The following is a 19,442-nucleotide window of genomic DNA, read 5'->3' as shown; positions in this document are numbered from 1 at the left end:
ATTTGTGCAGGACTCAGTGCAAGATACTCCAGGAGATACAAAGATGAATAAGAAATAGCCCCTGACCTTGGGGAACTTACATTTGAGGAGGGGAAATGAAACAGGTGCACAAATAATTATATTATATGGCATAATGTGATTATTTTGCTCTCAGAGAGGCACATCCTTGATCTCAAAGCAGCATTTGATGCTGACATCATCTTGATATTCTCTTCTCTCTAGATTTTTGTTATACTATTCCCTCATTTTTTCCTACCTGCCTGACTTCTCCTTCTCAGTTTACTTTGCTGGATCTTCATCCAGGTTAATTCCAGTAATTGCTGGTGTATCTTTATGCTCTGTCCTGGGTCCTCCTCTCTTGTCCCTCTATATTATTTCTTTTAGAGATTTCATCAGCTACCATGGATCCTATAATCCTCACTATAGAGATAATTATCAAATCTGTTTATTACTCCCTAACTTCTTACCCGACTTCTAGTCTCATATCTTCAACTGCTTATTAGAAATCTTTAATTGAATGTCTATTAAACTCAATGTCTCCAGAAGGTTTTATGGGGTATTCTCCATGCCTCATCTCCTTATCTCTGCCTCTTCCTGGCTTCTCCAGCTTCTTTCAGGTTTCATCTAAAACCCTATCTTCAGAAAGAAGCTTTCCCAGTCCTTAATCTTAGTACTTTCTCTCTGAGATGATTTACAATTTATCCTGTGGGTATCTTGTTATATGTAGATGTCTGAATATGGCTGTCTCCCCCATGAGACAGTGAATTGCTTGAGTATAGGGAATGTTAGGGGGTTTTGTTTGTTTGTTTGCATTTCTTTATATCAACAGCACAATGTGCCAGGTACATTGTAATTTCTTAATAAATGCTTGACCTGTGTTTTAGAGAAAATAAAAATCATATCTAATTTTTGAGATCTGAGACTAGATGGCATGTAGGGTGGATATGGAAGGATTAGTTACATTCTGAAAAATAGAAGCAGAATGCTAGGGGGTGACTTTGTTGGCCAGGGAGGAAATAGTATGAGCAAATTATCAAGGACATAGGTTTTTCAAATATTCATCTAAAACTTTTGTTACTACACCAACAAAGAACCCTGAGATTTCTGATCTTGCCATTATCTTCTCCCTATATACCAAGAGATATTGCCAGCCAGGCCATACATTCAGAAAAGAAGATATTCAACATTGCATTTCTTTCTAATAAGTACACCTGTTATTTCACAGCAAAAGGTAAAGAACAAAATTTAAAAATCTTCTTTTAAGCGAATAATCCTAAACTATGTAAGAAATCAAAACCTCTTCTGAATTGAAAACAGAAATGTGGGCTGTATAATAGAATTTGATCTTAAATGTCTGTCCTAAAGCTGCAATATTATTAATACTTGTTCTTGTCCTGTCATGTTTACATCTACTAATTAATCAAAAATTTAGTGAGTACCTACTATAGGGCAATAAATGTATTGGAAAAAAACATTAGGTTTAGCATTTTAAAACCGGGTTGGGTTTTCCTGGCTCTTTGGGACTTGGGACAAGTCGTTGACAAATTCTGAACCTCAGTTTCTTCCTCTCTACAGTAAGAATGTTACTAGTAGTTCTACTTAGCTCACAAGGTTGTGTTGGGTAATGTGGGGAACACAAAAATACTGTAAGACTGAGTTCCTGCTACCAGGCACCCACAATCTGATTGGAGAGTCAAGACAAATACAAGACACCATTGAAAACAATACAAGACAAATAATTAAATAACAAACTCGACTGAGGTTATATGGAAATGTTGTAAAACTTTCCAGATCGGTGTTTCTAAAACATCTTTCTTATAGTTCAAATATTATTGTTGATTTTTATTGTCACATTTTCTATATCTTAATTTTTAAGTTTACATTGAAAAAGAAGAACTCCCCTGGTTGATATAAATGCTTAATGAAAGAAAGCTCCCTTTATAATAAGGCATGTGATTAAAGGACAGAAAATTCAGGACCGTGTTCTAATTCTCCACTATCCACCACCAAGGAGTTTGGGTTTTTGTGGTTCACTTTACTTGTCTTTAAAAAGGGAGTTATCAACCATCCCACTCCTAGCTAGTTGCTTTATGTATTTTGCAGTTATAAATAATACACTGGTGCCTCTAAGGTAGGCACCCAACAATTTTAATCAGTAATAACAGACCTGGTGTCTAAGGAATGAAGTAGGATTTGATTTCGGAAAAAACCTGAAAAGACTTAAATGAAGTAATACAAAGTGAAATGAGCAGAACCAGAAGAGCATTGTAAGCAGTAAGTGAAATACTGTCCAATGATCAGCTGTGAATAACTTAGCTATTCTTAGCAAAGCCATGATCCAAAACACTTCCAAAGGACCCAAGATGAAAAATCCTCCAGAGAGAAAGAACTAATGAATGCAGATCTAAGTATATAATTTATCATTTCATTTTCTTCAAAGATATTTTTTGTTGTTATGTATCTTCTTCCACAACATGATTAATGTGGAAATATGTTTTGCATGACCATGTAAGTATAGCTTATATCAACTTCTAACTCTTTCAGAGAAGGGGAAGGAGAGAGAGAAAAGAATTAGGGAAGGGGAAGGAGAGAGAGAGAGAAGTGAATTAGAAACTCAAAACTTTATAAAATGAATGTTAAAAATTGTTTTACATGTAATTGGGCTAAAATACTATTGAAATCCAAAACAATTAAAATAACAATAATAGAAGCTTTTTATTTGATAGGCAAAATTAGGTGGATGGAATACTGTTAAAGAAAACTGAGAAATCCAAGAGTTTGTACATGGAATAAGAAACTTTCTTATTCTACCAAGAATTATGTAGTTATGTTTTCTGTTGTCTAGCAGAATTATCTTCCATCTTCACAACTCCCCCCACCCCAAACACCTGGGGAGTGATTATATATTACAATTAAATAATAAACAGAATAACCTTCATTGAATCTGACTTTCTTTTATCCTAATCTTGAAGAAACAACCTCTCAGGGTACCTGAGGATTTAAAGATAGATAGTAAAAATACAGAAGTTGATTCTAGAGAGTCGAATGGACAGCCTTGGGTATTGTACACCATTCAAACTGCCTTCTGTGAAATTATCACTGAATGTTATTACAAGTTGTGCCTTTCTTGAAAAAAAAATCTTGAAAGAAGATAGAGATCTTACCCTCTCTCTCAAAAGGGATGGGACAAGTGAAGGAGACCACCATTAGGTATATTTTCACCTCTACCACAGACATAATAGATTAGATGAAAACAAAGGGTTCTCGGAATAAAATAGAGATTAAATTTAAAAGCACAAGAAGCACAGGGGAGAGGGAAGAGGGAAAAAAAAGTCTATCAATTTTTTAGCAGCAGATGTTTAGCTTCCAGTTCCAAGTAGAATAACAGTTGGGATAGTAAAGATAAAATTGTATCAAGAGAAAAGTAGAATGGGAGGAAAGGAAAGAGTAAAAGAGGGAGGGAAGAAGGCTGGACTGGAGATTCCTGTCCATACAATAGATCATCTCTTTCAAAATCTGCTTTCATGAAGACTTTTGATTTTACCTCTTGGAGACTGGCAGTGTTTCTAGGATAATTTATTCCTTCATAGAGCTGTCTTTCTTTTCCAAGCAGATCTGATATTCTAATACTCTAAGCTTCTTCACCATGAAAATGGGTATAATCAGATTCATCATTTTGAATATCCTCATTTTATTAATTTCACAATCATTTCTAATGTTTTATTGTCATTTGGCAGAGCAGACCAAGTGCTTGAACAGCTGTATGGTCCCATGGAGCTGTTCTTAGTGCCATTGATCACAAAGGTAAAAATCAATTCCAGTTAAGGAGGAAGAAGTTAAAAATAAATTGCATGGATTGATTTCTATTAAGACCTTTTGACTTCCAGTTTGGAAAGGAAAAAGAAAAGAAAAAAAAGTTAACATGGTATCTTTGGCAGTCATGAAATCCCATAGTGTCATTTGGCCCGAAAGTAAAATCTGGGTATATTTTATCTTCCTTTTTGATGATTCTGGGTACTTTACCCAGACTCCTCTAAAAGAATAAACCTATCCTCAAATGGTCATAGCTGTAGAGCTGGAAGGAATGAAAGAACCATTTTAGTTCAACCCCTTCATTTTAAAGATCAGGAAAATGAGTCCTTAGTATTTTATAATTTGACTAAGAACAAAGGTATTAAAGATCTCTGGAGAGACATGAATTTTTCAGTCTATCGCCATGCTCATACTTCAATGATCCCTACAACTTGAAGTCCTCTCTTTAGTCAAATACTCTGTAGTATGGTATACTGGCAAGAGTGCTTGTTCCGTTTACAGTCAGTAGAAGTGGGTTCAAATTAGAGCAATGCTACTTAGTATCTGTGCGACTGTGGACAAATTCTGTCTTCTCTGGAGCTCTGATTCACCATAAGTAAATCAAATTGGTTAGAATAAAGGTATTCTAAGTTTACAATCCTCTAATTTTATGGGTTCCTAATTTCAGAAACCCATCTACTTTCTCCTACTAAAGGCCTCCTTCTGTCCATTAGCTGGTTCTGGGGCTCAGTCTCTTAAAAGAATTCCTTCCTTCTCTTTCATTCACATTAGATATTTCCCATGAAATCATTTCTTTAAAGCCCAATTCAAGCCTTATCTTCTCCATGAAGGCTACACTTAATCTCCCTCTTCTCTGACTACCTATAGCACTCACAGCCAGCATTAAATACTGTGATATGTTTTGATGTCTTTAATCTTGACTATCCAACTACATTGTTGATGATTCTGGGTACTTTACCAGTGAACTCCTGGAAGGTAGGAGTCCTGTCTTACAGTTCCCTACCTCTGCCCATCTTCATAACACACATAGAGTAAGCATTCACTAAATAAATACACTGCCTTTGACAAGATTAGGAAAGCATCCATTCTGGCTCCCCATGAAAAGAGGTTTTTAAAAGCCCTTTCGGCAAATGAGAAAATGTCTGTTTCTCCCATCAGCTAAGTCCCTGGATTTAAGGCAAGGGGCATTTTTAGATACCATGAAACACTAAAAATAGAAGTTATATTCAAATCAATATAATAACAAAGAGACTTAATTTTCTAGTTATCAGCAGAAAACTGGGACATTTTCTCTTATCAGAACCTCTCTTTTTACAACAGCATGATTATCTCTAATAAGAAAAGCAAATCACTGGGGACTTTGTCTTCTTCCAGGGAGTTTCAAGGACTTGCTGGGATGTGGCAGATGAATGGTGATGGGCAGCCTAGTCATGACTAATAGGATCCCTTAATTCAGAAAAAGAGTCTAAAAGAGAGTATAGCCTTCTCTGGAATAAGTTAAGGAAACTGGATGACAGAGGATAACAGAAACTGTGTGAGTGGGGAAGGTCTAGAGATCTTGAGAAGAGCATAGTCCTAGATGGGAATAATGTCTAACCAGAGAACATCACTATATGCTACCAGTCATTTGGATTCCAGGAAGCAATTACCTAAGCAGGGCCTCTAAATGAATCCAAGGAACAGGAGTTCTGGCCTCCATTTTTTACAGATAGTGGAATAATGGTCATTTATGTCCTCCTTTGGTTAGTGATGCAGAAAATTCTTGATCTAAAGTGGATTTGAAACAGATATGAAACAGCACACTGGATTGTGAAAAGAAGTAGCAACTAAGGTTTTCTGCAGTCACTTTAACTAACCCACTAGCAAAACATCTGTCCACCCCTGCAGCTGCCTGGAAACATCAGCTTTGCTTTGCTAGTCTGAAGATCTCAAATGCAAACAAGGGTCTGAGAAAGAGGTAATTTCTCTCCTCTGTGAATCTGTGAATATAGTCCCATTCCAATCTGCTTTTGACTTTATACTCTTTGTATAAAAGAGGAAGGTCTATATGAAGTGTTCAGAGAAGACCAGCACCTCTAGTCTGAGAGCTTGCTGAGTTCTTTTCAGAGAATCTACCTTTGTGGCTATAGGAAGTGGTAGCATGGACAATGGTCAAACCCTGGTAAGAGCATCTTGGCAGATGAGCTAAACCAGATTGAGGGTAACTGATGGACCTCAAACCTATTGATGAATTAGGGGAATGTCTATCCCAAGCCAACTTCCCTTAGATTGAATGGGCAGATGAGAACAATTTGTTCCAATGGCCATGAAGGCGGCTAAAGTAGGCGTTGGTTGTGGTTGGAGCTTAGTTAGACAAAGAAGACAATGTCATCCACTGTATCTTGAAGCATTACCAGTCGCCCTGACTTTTATCTTGCCCCTGGCTGGGCTTCGATGACTCTGGAAGAGAGTGAGACTGATGATTCTGCAATTCTGTTCACTTAAATGCAAATCATGTATAAGTCAAGACATCATCACCTTGTGATGTCATTGGCCCTCTTCAAAAAAGGAAGGATGAACAAAAATAATGAAGAATTGAGGAGGTGGAGAGAAAAACTTGTGGAAACTAGTCAGAACTCTGTAGAGGAGGAGTTGATTTCTGTAGACTAGGAAGAAACTCTAAAAATCCAATTTAATTGTCCCTAGAAAACGCTGCTATCGGCCAAGAACAGTGGTAACTTGATGGAGTCACAAAGAAAGCAACTCCTCTCAGTTCATAGGTAACTTAGAATTTGAAGTACTTTCTCTTACTACCTTGAATTCTTCCATCTCTAATATAAACCTATTTCTCTGGGTTTGGTCTTAGTGATAATTAAGAATCATATTATCATCTTGCTCCATAATAACTTTCTTATACTTTAAGATTCTTTTTTTTATTGTTGGTCAATCATGTCATTGTGTAAGAAACTCCTTTCACTCAAGCAGATTATCAACTGGTCTATCATTTATAGATTTTCATGCCAGTGAGAGCTTAAGTGACTTGTCTATGGATGGATACATAACTAGTACAACTCAGATTAAGGCTACCTCTCTATCCATGATGCCACATTGCCTTTTCCAAGGTAATTAATTATTAAGAAGTTTTTCTTTCTTCCTTTATTTCTCTTGTTACTCACACCCTAACTGTCTTCTCTGTCCTTAAAATATCTAACCATTCTTTGAGACCCATCTCATTCAATCAATAAACATGTATTAACCACCTACTATGTGCTAGGCATTGTGCTAAGTACTGGTGATACAAAGTAAAAATGAAAAAAGCCTTTGCTCTCAAGGAGTTTCTGTTCCATTAGAGGAGACATATAGAGGAGCCGTACATAAATATATTATATGGACATATAATATATACAATTAATCAAAAAGTTGTTTGGGGGAAGAGGAAAGGTGAGTGAACAAGGGGTAGAGTAAGGAAAAGCTTCTTACAGAAGTTAATGATTATGAACTTGAAGGAAGTATTCTAAGAAGTGGACAAACCTTCCCAAGTCTAAGGAAGGCAAGTGCAGAAGTCCAGAAGAGGAAAATGAAATATCTTATATGAGAAGCAGTAAGAATGCCAAGTTTGTTGGATGACAAGGGTATGTAAAGAAGGTACAAGGCATAATGAGGCCAGGTAATAAAGGGTTCTAACAACAAGTAGAAGATTTTATATTGGATCCCAGTGTACTGAAAACACAAATAGAGTTTATGAAGTGGGAAAATGAAATGGTGAAATACACACCTTAAGAAAATTCATTTTGGCAACTATATGGAAGATGAATTGGAAAGGGGATAGTCCTGAGGTAGAAAGACCAATTAATAGGTCATTTCAGTAATGTAAGTGGTAGGGGACAAATAAAGCTATGGCTTTGTGAGTAGTGAGAAATAGAGAGCTATAGAGATATCATGGAGAGAGGAATGGCAAGATGGGCAACTAATTAGATAAGAGGGATATGGAGTGAGAAGTCAAAGATGATGCTGAGGCTATACATCTGAAAAATTTGAAGGGTAACAGTCCCTTTGATAATAATTAAGAAGTTTTGAAGGAACTGTTACCCTTCAGTTTTCTGAGATTCACAACCTCAGCATGAGTTCTGTTTCAAATATGTCAAATATGTGATGTCTTTGATAAATATGAGATATTCAATTTGGAATGTCTAGTCAGCCAGAGATAATTAGGGACTAGAGCTCAAGAGACAGACTGGAGATGGTTACATAGATCTGATTGTCATCTACATATTGATCATAATTAAACCCATAGAGTTGATGAAGTTACCAAATGGGAGTATAGAGAAGATCCCTGGTCAGAACTTTGGAATACAACCATAGTTAGAGGAAATGATATGGTTGACAGTTAGCAAAGAAGCCTGAGAAGGAGTGGTCAGATAGATATAATGAAAACCAGGAGCAGAGATGAGTGTGTCAGTGTCAAATGCTGCCAAGAAGTCAAGAAGGGTGAAATTTTAGAAAATATTACTAGTTTTGGCAATTAAGAGATCCTTGATAACATCAGTTGAGTGATGATGTTAGGACCCAGATTGCAGAAAATGAAGAGAGTGAAAATAAAGGAAGGAGGAGTCATGAGTACAGATACCTTTCTTTTGGAGTTTGGAAAATCAAAAAAGGATAGGAAATAGCTTGAGTAATGGACAATCAAGGCGCCAGTAAGTGAGAAAGCAATTTAAGTTGTATGAGATAAACTCATCTTGTATCAAATAAATCTTTAATTGCTTATTTATCAAATTATCACATGAAATGCTATTTGTAAATTATTTTGCACAGTGCCTGGCACTTAAATTCTTATTCTTTTATTCTCTTTTCTCCCTTTCCATCACATGGAGGTGAAGGAAGGAATGTCTTCCATTCTTCCTGTCTTATTGACCTTGAATCATCTGTGATGGACTCTCTTCCATTTTCACAACACTGTTGGGCAATTCTACCAAACTAATAGACATTTAACCCTAAAAACAACTTTTTAACTTAGTTACATGGCACAAGAAAATTAACATCATCATAATGGTGATAGTGGTAGTAGGGCTAATTTCCATTTCCATTTTCCACAAAACAAACCTAATGTGCACTGTCTTCAAAAGGCATTGATAGAGCAAAGAAGAAATGAGGAGAAAGAAGAAGAAGAGGAGGACGAGGAGGACGAGGAGGAGGAGGAGGAGAAAGAGGACAAGAAGAATAAGACAAAGAACATGTTGATAATGATATAAGATGGATTAACTATTATCCTGAAGTTTTTAAGAGGGGAAAGAGAATAGGCTAGTGTAAAAAGTGGATGAAGGTAGAAGAATTTGCAATATTTCATAATTGAGGTTCATGAGAAGAAGAGTATACAAAAAATACTAAGATAGAAGGTATGGGTATAAAAATAAAAGGAGGGACAGTGAAATATTTTTAAATATGTAGAAGAGAAGAAGGAAGTTTAATAGGAAGCAAGAACAAACTGGATCATTTGGAAAGTACAATATGATATTTATAATATCATTTTTAATATAGGGGTATGAAATGGAAATTTATGGTTTCCCATATAATCCTTTTTTTTTGCCTGTTCTGCTATGCATATGAAAATGATCTTTGATGTTGTGTTGGACTTGGAGACAAGAAGATCTGAATTCATATTCTACCTTGCATAATTGCTTATAGTTTTGTGGTCCTGGGAAAGTTACATAATATCTCAGTCTCAGTTTCTCTACATCTGTAAAATGGGGATAATAGTAGTTCCTGTCTCCCAAAGTTATTTGACAACAAAATGAGACACCATGTACAACATATACAAACTCTAAAGCACTTTATAAATGTAAACTAGTGTTATAGAATTTAAAAAGTATTTAAATAAGAAAAAGATATTATGATTTCTCTAACATACAAAGAACTTCCCAAGATATTCTAAGAGGTTTGGACAATTACACAGAAAGTTTGGAATGTTGGAGAGAGGACTGATTGACAACAAAGGCAGTTGGAAGGGATGGGGAAAGATGTGAGAGAGTGACAGTTGCTCTCTAAAAAATACTTTTTCCTGGACCTGGGGACTGGAGGGACCTCACTCTGCCTCTCAGGACAGAAACCACCTCTATTCATGGGTTTTTCTCAACTGTTTTCTCTACCTGGATTCCTGTGGATCATGTCATCGAACAAAAGGATTTAAGGAAGACTGCTTGGATTGTAACTTCTTTCTTTAGGAGTGCCAGCCTGGAGAGACAGGTTAAACCAACCCTAAAGATCAGAATCTCCTTTCCTCTTGTTGTCTACTGCTAAAGACTTTGAACTTAAGAAAGCTAGCATAGATGCAGCATAGAATAGGAAGAAGAAAACCTCCATAAACCTGTGAGCACTGAGCTCAGCTCAAATCTGAGAGAGACTTGAAACCACTCTGTGCTTTAGGTTTAGGGCAATCCCTACTTCCATCTATCCTGATCACTTCTTTTTAGGATTTGTTATTAAACCAACTTTAGTTAAATAAATGCAGACAGATGATCTTTTTAAGGGTGAAGGGAGAAAGGGTTTCTTAGGGAAGAAAGTTCTATGTAACCTAAAGTTATACCAAATCATGAGGTGCCCGTCATTATCTTCTCCCCCAGCCACAGGGGGTGCACAGACCACATCAAGGAAGTTCAGGCAATAAGCAAAGACCTAAACAAAAAAAGGCTATCTCAAATTTCATTGGAGTCTTTATCCTGTTCAGACCTCAGCTGCTCCTCCATCTTCACTGTACTCTAGTTGAGTCAGAGGGAAAGTTGTCATAGCCTCCCCATCAACGGAAGGGGTTTCTCTCTTGAGGCCCACTAGTCAAATCCCTCTTGACTAGAATCAACCAACATCTCCTAGGAGGGGCCCCCCTTTTCTATTAGAAACTGGCAAGCTAGTCTGTCTAGCTCTCAGCTAGAGGGCTAGCTGGGCAGAGAGAAGCCATCAGCTCCTTGATTAGTCAGTTAGGATTGCTCTGAGGGTTAGCTAACCAAAACTCTTGGCTAACCACAGAAACACCATCACAGGGTTTCCCTTTCTGATTTGCCCTTTGTAAGAGAGTTTTCTGACAGAGGAATGTTTTAAAAATTAGGATGATGTACATTATAGGAAAGTAAAAGAACATCAGTGACAACGGGTGAGCTAAGTAACTGTCTAATCCCTCTTTTGGGCAAGTGGAAGGCTCATATTGAATTAAAGTGTCCTCTAGAAACCTGGACAAGGGTATCCTACAAAGTGTTTAATAACTGGTTTTCAAGAAAAATAAATGTTTCCATGATTTTCCATTTACCCAAAAATCACTACACCTTCATGATACCCATCTTGTTAAATAAAGTTTTATTTAACACTATTTTAAAGATGATCTCAATTACTGCTGGCAGTTCAGAGTGCTTTCACTTGATGCTCTGAAAGCACTTCAGGAATATCTGCTTGAATGTCTTCACTGAGCTTTTAAAAACTGTCACTGTAACTTCCATTCCTGCTAAACCCTTGCACTGTAAATGTGCTGCTAATGATAAAATTGGTATTTATTTAACATTCAAAATTTCTCCCATCAAGACTAAATTAACCTCAGTTAAAATATTGCCAAACAATTTTACTTTGAATAATTAGACTCTATTAATTTGTGCCTCTGGGCGTTTTATTTCCAGTAGATAACAATTTAAAGGGAGCTAGAAGTCAAGCCACTGGGGCCTCTCCACATCCCTCGTCCATCAGTACTGAACATAAGATATCAAATTTGGTTTCCAAACATTTTGGTACTAGAAGAAAAGACACTAGAAGAAAAGACATATTCAGAAGAGGCTTAAAAGACAATTAACCTCCCAAATGCCCAAAACCACACATGAAATTCAATTCAATGTAATTCAATTCAGCATTTATTAAGCAGTAGTAATATGCACATGGCTTTTTGTCACTCATTCAAAAAGTATCATTATTAAAGTGGAGTTATATGAAAAAAGGCGGGATAGGGATTGTGATGTTATGGAGCTTTGGAGTCATAAGCACCTAGATTCAACTCCTTCCTTTAATACATACTAATTCCTGCTCTGCCCCTTCCCTTTGTGACCAATCAAATGCCATTACTTATCTGAATGAAGATGTATTTGTCCTGGACAGTCAGTCACTAACTGAAGTGGATGGAGAAGAGACTGAAGTGAGCCTCAATATATAACAGCCATGAGGCATCTGGAGAATTGTGTTCAGCTCTAGAAGGACACTTGGTAAATTGAAAATGGTGCAGAAAAATCATAATTAGAATAAAGGCTGGAATTGGGGAACTTCCACCAGAGCAGCAAGGTAAAGGGTGCTGACACCTAGGAGTGCTTTCCTTCTCCCACTATTACTGGCCTATTCCATCAGCATTCTTCAGCACCTTCCACCCCTTGCCCATCTCTGCCTCCTAAAGCAATGCTAAGCATCTTTAGTCCACAAGCTGGTGAGATCTTTATCACCTGCTGCCCTTAAGGGGTATTCTTTCCAGCTTTGACTCAACAGCTGGGCATAGCTTCCTCCCCCATCTGCCTGTCCAGTGGTGTGCTTATGTCCCTGTTCAGTGTTATTTATGTGGTGTCACATTCTTTTCTTGAAGCTGAGGCACGGGTGTGATATTATTTTTAGGTGGATTCCTGTGAACGAGAAGGAAGCAAGGAAACTTGGGAATGGGAGGGTCATGCGGCCAGGTTATAGATGCAACTAGAAGGGTCAAAAGCAGATCTAGGGATGAGAAGGCACCTGTCTACTTAAGTGGCCACTTCCTTGGTCTTCACCATTCATATTGTGAAGCTGACCACACTGACCTATTGCATGGAGCTGAGTGCTCTCATTATACCTGGGAGTTTCTTGGAACCAAAAAGCAGAATCTCTGGAAGGCCCAAGAGGGCAGAACTCATAATTGTTTTGTTTTTTTTGTTGTTGTTATAGAATGTATTATCCTCTTCTACAATAGCCTGGCCCTTCCTAGGGCCTCTCTGCAAGTGGTAACCCTCGTTCTGATGGGTCACGAAGCCATGCTTGGCCAGAATTGACACCACAGGAGTCTCCATTGCAAAGATAATAGTTATATGACTGCTGGCTACTATCAAGCTCAGGAATGTATAAAGACACCAGATCAAACCAGGTGGTTCCCAGAACTGCAGGAGACTATAATGATGCCTTGCTCATCATGGTAAAGAGAAACTAATTTTAGGATATAGTACACAAAACCTTCTATTCACATGGAAGAATATCATAAAATTAAATAGAGGTGCTACCCTAACATTACTGGGAAGACTATCTAGAAGCCTAAATATGTGCTCATTTTTAGAAGCTCATGGATGACATCCCAGAGGATCTCATTATCTTGTCTTTCTCCTCTCCAGACTATCCTCCACAAACCTACCAAATTCTACCTTCTCCAACAGAAAGCATGGCCTAGTGGAATGAAAGCTAAACTCACAGTCAGGAAAACATGGACTCAAGTTCTGGTTCTGACATTTTTGACCCCGAGTATGTTATTTAATCTCTCAGTGTCTCAGACAACTGTGTAAGACAATAAGTTGTAGAGCAGGTACTGATCTGTATTGGAAGAAGTTGCCTCTCTGGGACCTCGATACAACATTGAAATCACAGCTCTAGTGGTCCAAAGATAAAAATAACAACCTGTTCAAGATGCTTCAGTGACTTCCCATTGCCTTAATGAAAAAAATAGAAATTATTACTTTTTGGCAATTAAAATCCTTCATAATTTAAATCAATTCACCAACTCTAATCCCTGGTTTCCTATATCATCATTGTTGCCATCATTAGCATTTATATAGTACTTAAAGTTTGCAAAGCTCTTTATAGATGTTTTCTCATTTGAGAGTAGAGGTTCAACTGTCAAATGCTGCTATCCCAATGGATCCTATCCCAGTTGGATAGTGCTAAAACTATTAGGATGAATGAATGAATGAAATTAAAAGAATGAAGAACTATTTATTACATGCTTACTCTGTGCCCTCACTGAACCAATGATCTAATTGAACCTTTCTAAACTAACATAAAAGGCAGCATGTTGCACAATAGAGGACCCACGTTGGCATCCGAAGGATCTATGTGCAAATCTTGATCATAAACACACGCTAATTAGGTGTTCATAGACAAGTCTTCTAACCTATCATTTTAGAGGCTTAGAGGCACAGTAGTCAGGAAGGCCTGAGTTCAAATCTGGTCTTAGACATTAGGTAGTTGTGTGACCCTACATAAGTCACTTAACCCTGTTTGCCTCAGTTTCCTCAATTGTAATGTGGGGATAATAATAGCACCTATCTCAAAGAGTTCTAATGAGAATTAAATGAGATATTTGCAGAAAGGTTTTTTAAATAGTGCCTAGCACATATTAAGTATTATATATATGGTTATTCATTTCCCTTTTCTTTCTTTTCTTCTCCATCCCTTTTGTTCTCCACTGTCAGTGCTCCAGGCAATGGTCTAACACTATGAATTTTAGTTGGTAGTTGGTAGGTCTATGTTGGCTTAAGGGAATTTTCACTGTAGGAGTTCCCTATAGTAATTAAATCCCAGGTCTAGAAACACTTTTCCCCACTCAAAGACTAGTATAAAAACCTCAGAGGTACCCATGGTATACTTCACTTCCTTCCCAATAGCTTGAAGCTTCACTTCCCACACACACCAAATTCCCTTTCACCTAAGGCTTGCTTTGGGTAAAAATATTGGTAGCCTCAGGTAAGGTTTATTTAATTCTGGTAAGGAAAAAAACCTGTCTAAAGACTAGAACTATTGAGAAATAAAGTGGGATACCTCAGGAGGTCATGCCTTCACTGGAGGTGTTCACTAAAGATCAAGAAGACCACTTATCAGGTCTGCTCTTTTTTAAGGAGAATGGATTACACCAGATGGATGTTGAGGTTCCTTCCAAATGTGAAACTGTATATGATGTATCTCTGTGTGTCCTTGTAGAAACTTCAAGGGTCACTTTAAAATCAAGCCACACGAGGACTTTGATAAAATATTTAGGTACACCTAGTCTGTTCAATTCATTTCCACAATCCTGAGTCTTACTGTTACAGTTCTTCCTTCTATAGAGTCTACTGGCTACGTCTACATGTCATTACTACAGGTTAAAATGAGGTCAATAATATTAACAATAATAATAATAACTCACATTTATATGGCACTTTAAGCTTTACAAAACACTTTCCTCACAACAATTGCATTGTAAGAGCCTACACAAGGTCAAACAACTGCTTTGTTAGGCTGGCTGAATTTCCTAAATGCAATTGTGCTTTAGACACTGGGCAGACAGCCCCGTGGTAGATCTGGATACCACAAAGCCTAGGTAGTGCTTCTTAATTCAGTGTGAATCTGCCAAACACTAAATGAATCCTAAGGAAAATGGCAAAGTTGGCAAAGTTGGCTTGGGGACCTCTAAACTCTCTTCTCAGTGATATATCTCCTCTCTGCTCCAACATCTACATTCACACAAACTCATATGGCCTCCTCTTGTTTTCAGGATATTATTTGGTATAAGCCTTTTTACACCTTGATGCAAAAGCCTTTTTATTCCCTTAACTTGGAGTATCCCCTCTGGTTAGGGAGGAGAATGTTCTTTTCCCTTTGAAGAGAATTTTGGATTCCCGTAGGAAGGGAATATGCCTTTTTATTCAAGGTGAAATGTACAGTATGGGGTCTTATACACAGTAGGTCCTTAATAAACACTTACTGAACGAATGGATGGATAGATGGCTATCACTAAACAGGACCTAGAAAAAACTTCCTGTGAATTGGGGATTAACAAAATTTTCTAATTAACACAGGACAGATTTTCCTTTCCTGGATAAATTTAACTTTGTTTTGTTTGTTCATTTTATCTACACGTGATCTTACTCTACCAAGTTGCCCATTCCCAAGTTCAATTGAATGGTAACCTTAAAAATCAATCAAATACATTTTGTGAAAGGCTCTTTGCTAGACACTGAGCGGGTACGGAAAAGGGTCATATACAGTTTCAGAATGTAAAGAATTTAGTTCAGCTCAGCAAGAAAGAATTACAAATGTGAAAAGATAGCAATACAAATGTGGACCTAGCACATAAACAGAGTAATTTGTATGATTTCTCTCCACAGGAAAAGGTTAGGATCCTGATTTCCTGGAGAGTTATAATGATGTTAGAGAAAAATGTCTTAAAACTGTGGATCAGGTATAGTCATTGCCAAGGACCATTTTTCTTCTTGCTTATATTGGTATCTCCAGCACTTAGCACAACATACACAGTAGACACCTAATCCTTGCCTGCTGACCATGTTGTGGATGGAGGATTCCTTGACTGGCTATGAGGATATTAAAAAATCCATGGCCAGCTTCCTCTATGTTTCTCTATCATCAGCCTTTTTGGTCGAACTCTATTCATAGGATGTGGTGAGAGACAGCTGTATAAGGGAAGAGGATTCCAAGAAATAGCTCTCAGGCTTGACCTCTGAGTTTCTTCTTTCCATGCTAGGTGAATGCAGTAGACCATCAATGATGTGATGAATTTTGAAAGGTCCAGGAGATCTTCTGCATTCCAGAGTTCAGAGGGAACTCTGGTATCCTAGTGCCCTAGCTGAGTTTTATAGCCATCTCAGCATCAGTGCTGAGAACAAAGAAGGACAGGCCAGTGGAAACGGAGCTGAGGGTTCACCTGGAAATCATACCAAATCTGGATATGCACTTAAGAGAAACGAATGCTGTGTAGGAACTTAGCAAAGTACAACCTAATCTCCCCAGTGACCAAGATGATATAGGGGAGACTATGCCTACAAGGTATTGGAAAAAAAACATTTATTTGTTTGATATTGCTATAATTAAAAGTATATTGGAGGGAACTGGGTCCTTTGCTAGTCTTTGGCCTCCTAACAATGAGAGGAGAACATAGCTACTTGTGACTAAGCCAATAAGAGAAGGGAAAAGTCACCCTAATGATTAACTCAGTTTCTAAGGTTTTTTTAGTGTTTTTCTTACCATAACCTTGTGAAGTGGGTAGTATGAGTATAATCATCCCCATTTTACATGAAGGAAGATGGAGGCTTGATTCAGATGAACTCAAGGATTGGGCCAGGGCCATACCACCAGTAAATATTGGAGCAAGTATTTAAACCCAGACCTTTCTGGACTCTAAGTTTAGTGCTCTTCCTACTATAACTTAAAGAGAGTTTATACTATAGACTCTCTTAGGTAGTACAAATAATTGATGTTATTGGAATTCAAAGACAAATAGAGCTCAACTGAGCCTGAAGTGATCAAAGAAATGTTTCAAATGCAAAATATGACTTGAGCTGTGTGATAATTAGATTGTCTACACTGCCCATCTTTAGATTTAATCAGCAAAAATGAAAACACCTCTAATTCTAGGAGGTCCTAACCCACATGAGCTAGAGTGGGTGATGAATCAGAATCAACTGACTGCCCCCTAGGCAGTACTATGAGAAGCTTCTATTGTGATTGGACATGCAAATTAGGAGGAAGGCACAGGAAGTGACACATAAGTGACCCCTTTAAAAAGAGGGAGTTGAGTGAGTGAGAAAGCTTCTGGTAAAGAAGGCTTCTGGTGAAGAGGGCTCTTCTGGTCCATGAAGGAGTGTTGAGACCTTGGTGAGACTACTTTAAATATCTTCTTTTGAATTCCACATGGTAAGTTTAAAGACTGAATCTTCCTGAACTTCTCTTAAGAAACTTCTTTTAAAAAACTCTATGAATGAATTTTTGCTTCATTCACCTCCGGGCCTCTTAGTTAGATTCTTATTTCCTTATTTCCTCTCTCTCTTCTTAATTGTAAATAAACTTTCATAAAAGTCAATTTTGACTTGAGATTATTCTTAATTGAGGATTGATAATAGTTTAATCCTCTGGTGACCATCTTTTAATATATTGAAGCCTCCCCCCCCCTTACAGCTGGACTTTGAAGGACAGCTAGAATTTATGTAGTTGGGAGGAAAGAAAAGGTGACCATTTTTCAGAGAGAGGGGGAATGGAACAATGGAAGATATGGAAACACGAATGAATCACCTTCATGAGGTGAGATCAGCTTCTCTAGAGTCTTATTTAGGGGACTAATATGACTAATAAAATTGGAAAGGAAGGCAGGGCAGAATGTTAAAAGTACTAAATCACAGACTAAGGAGTTAAGAGTCTATCAAACAGTACAATATGGGATACATAATGTTTCCTAGGAAGACCATGCTAATACTTAGTATCTGCATGACCTGAGGAAACGATATTTGATTTCCTTGGATCTCAGTTTCTTCTAATGGTAAAATTAAACAGTTTCTGGTCTCTCCAAAATGAATATACATAATGCTATAGCCATTTAACTTCCCAACATTTCCAATTAAGTAAGAAGCTAACGGGTTGGTTCTTCTTTATCCATCCTTCAAAACACTAGTCTGTCAGGTTAATGCAGGGAAAACAATAAAGTTTACTTTTTTCCCCTTAGAAGTGGATGTTTGGACAAAGATATTCATTATATATTATTAATAGGAGGATAGAAGGAAGGCCTATATATTTTAGTATATTTCCAGAAAGATATTATATAGGCTCAAAGCCCTTAACTGAACTACCAGACCACCATTGTCATATTGTCATCTTTTTACATTTGTTATACTTCCTGACTAGACTAAACTCTTTAAATTAGGGAACTGTATTTCATATTTTTCTGCATAGATCATTAGTACCTAGCAAAGGATCTTTCTCACAGTAGGATAAATAACTTCTAGCCATATTCTTTAATGGTTCGACCCCTCATCAGAATCTTCTTACAGTTCTTAAATTCCCAAACTCCAGTCCATAATCGACTTTGTTAAAGCTACTTTTGCCAAAATAAAATGACATTCCAACCCCAATAACAAGAATACCCTCTCAGAAGAAAATAAACCCTCTTTGTGTCTCCACCACTATCAAGGTTAATTAGTGTATATTCTAAGGGTGATCAGTCTTTTCCTGACCACTAGAGAAAGAAGCTGGTATGTATTCATTCCCACATCCAAAGACCATCTCTTCATAATTTTGAGAGAACCCTTACCAGGGAGTTCCAGTTGGTAAGCATCTCGCTCTCCAGATATCAACAATCAAATGTGATGTACTTACCTGAATGAAAACATATTCATCCTGGACTACTAATGAGCTGATGTCGATGGAGCGGGCAAAGGGCCCACTCTTGGTTGTTTCTGAGCATTCTTGGATACGACAAGTGAGATAGTGGGCATCTAAAATGGGAAGATGGAGAAGGAGGTAGTTATATAATATATATTATGATATGTATATATGTATAAATATATATATTTATATGTATAAACTAACACTCACATATATCAAAGCTTTTTAATTATTTTCAATTTTCAATGTTATTTTCCCAAAACAAAATGGTCCAAAGAAACCCAGATAAGAGAGACCCCATATTTTCTTAGGGAACATATTGAAAATTAGTATTGATTCAAAGTTGTTAATAATTGAGATTTTTAATAAATAATAAAATCTGCCTAATTAGAAAACAATGACACAAGAGTAAACACATGCCATTTTCTGATGTTATATGATCCTCATTTAGATAATATTTATTTGGCTCTATCTATAAGAACATATGTGTATATATATATATATATATATATATATATATATATATATATATA

At 37.1% G+C, this 19,442-nt stretch overlaps 1 protein-coding gene across 1 annotated transcript in view; it reads right to left on the bottom strand.

Moving 5' to 3' along the window:
• The window catches only part of SORCS3 (sortilin related VPS10 domain containing receptor 3), a 690,838-nt gene that overhangs the window by 142,395 nt on the left and 529,001 nt on the right, over nt 1-19,442 (bottom strand). The window contains exon 7 of the mRNA XM_044660176.1: nt 18,901-19,019. Within this exon, the coding sequence (XP_044516111.1) occupies nt 18,901-19,019 (119 nt within the window). The remainder of the gene's footprint in view (nt 1-18,900; nt 19,020-19,442) is intronic.

The sequence above is a fragment of the Gracilinanus agilis genome, chromosome 2 (assembly GCF_016433145.1).
Source record: "Gracilinanus agilis isolate LMUSP501 chromosome 2, AgileGrace, whole genome shotgun sequence".
Lineage (NCBI taxonomy): Eukaryota > Metazoa > Chordata > Mammalia > Didelphimorphia > Didelphidae > Gracilinanus > Gracilinanus agilis.
The sequence above is the reverse complement of the archived record's forward strand: the minus strand, read 5'-3'. Positions and strand labels throughout refer to the sequence as shown.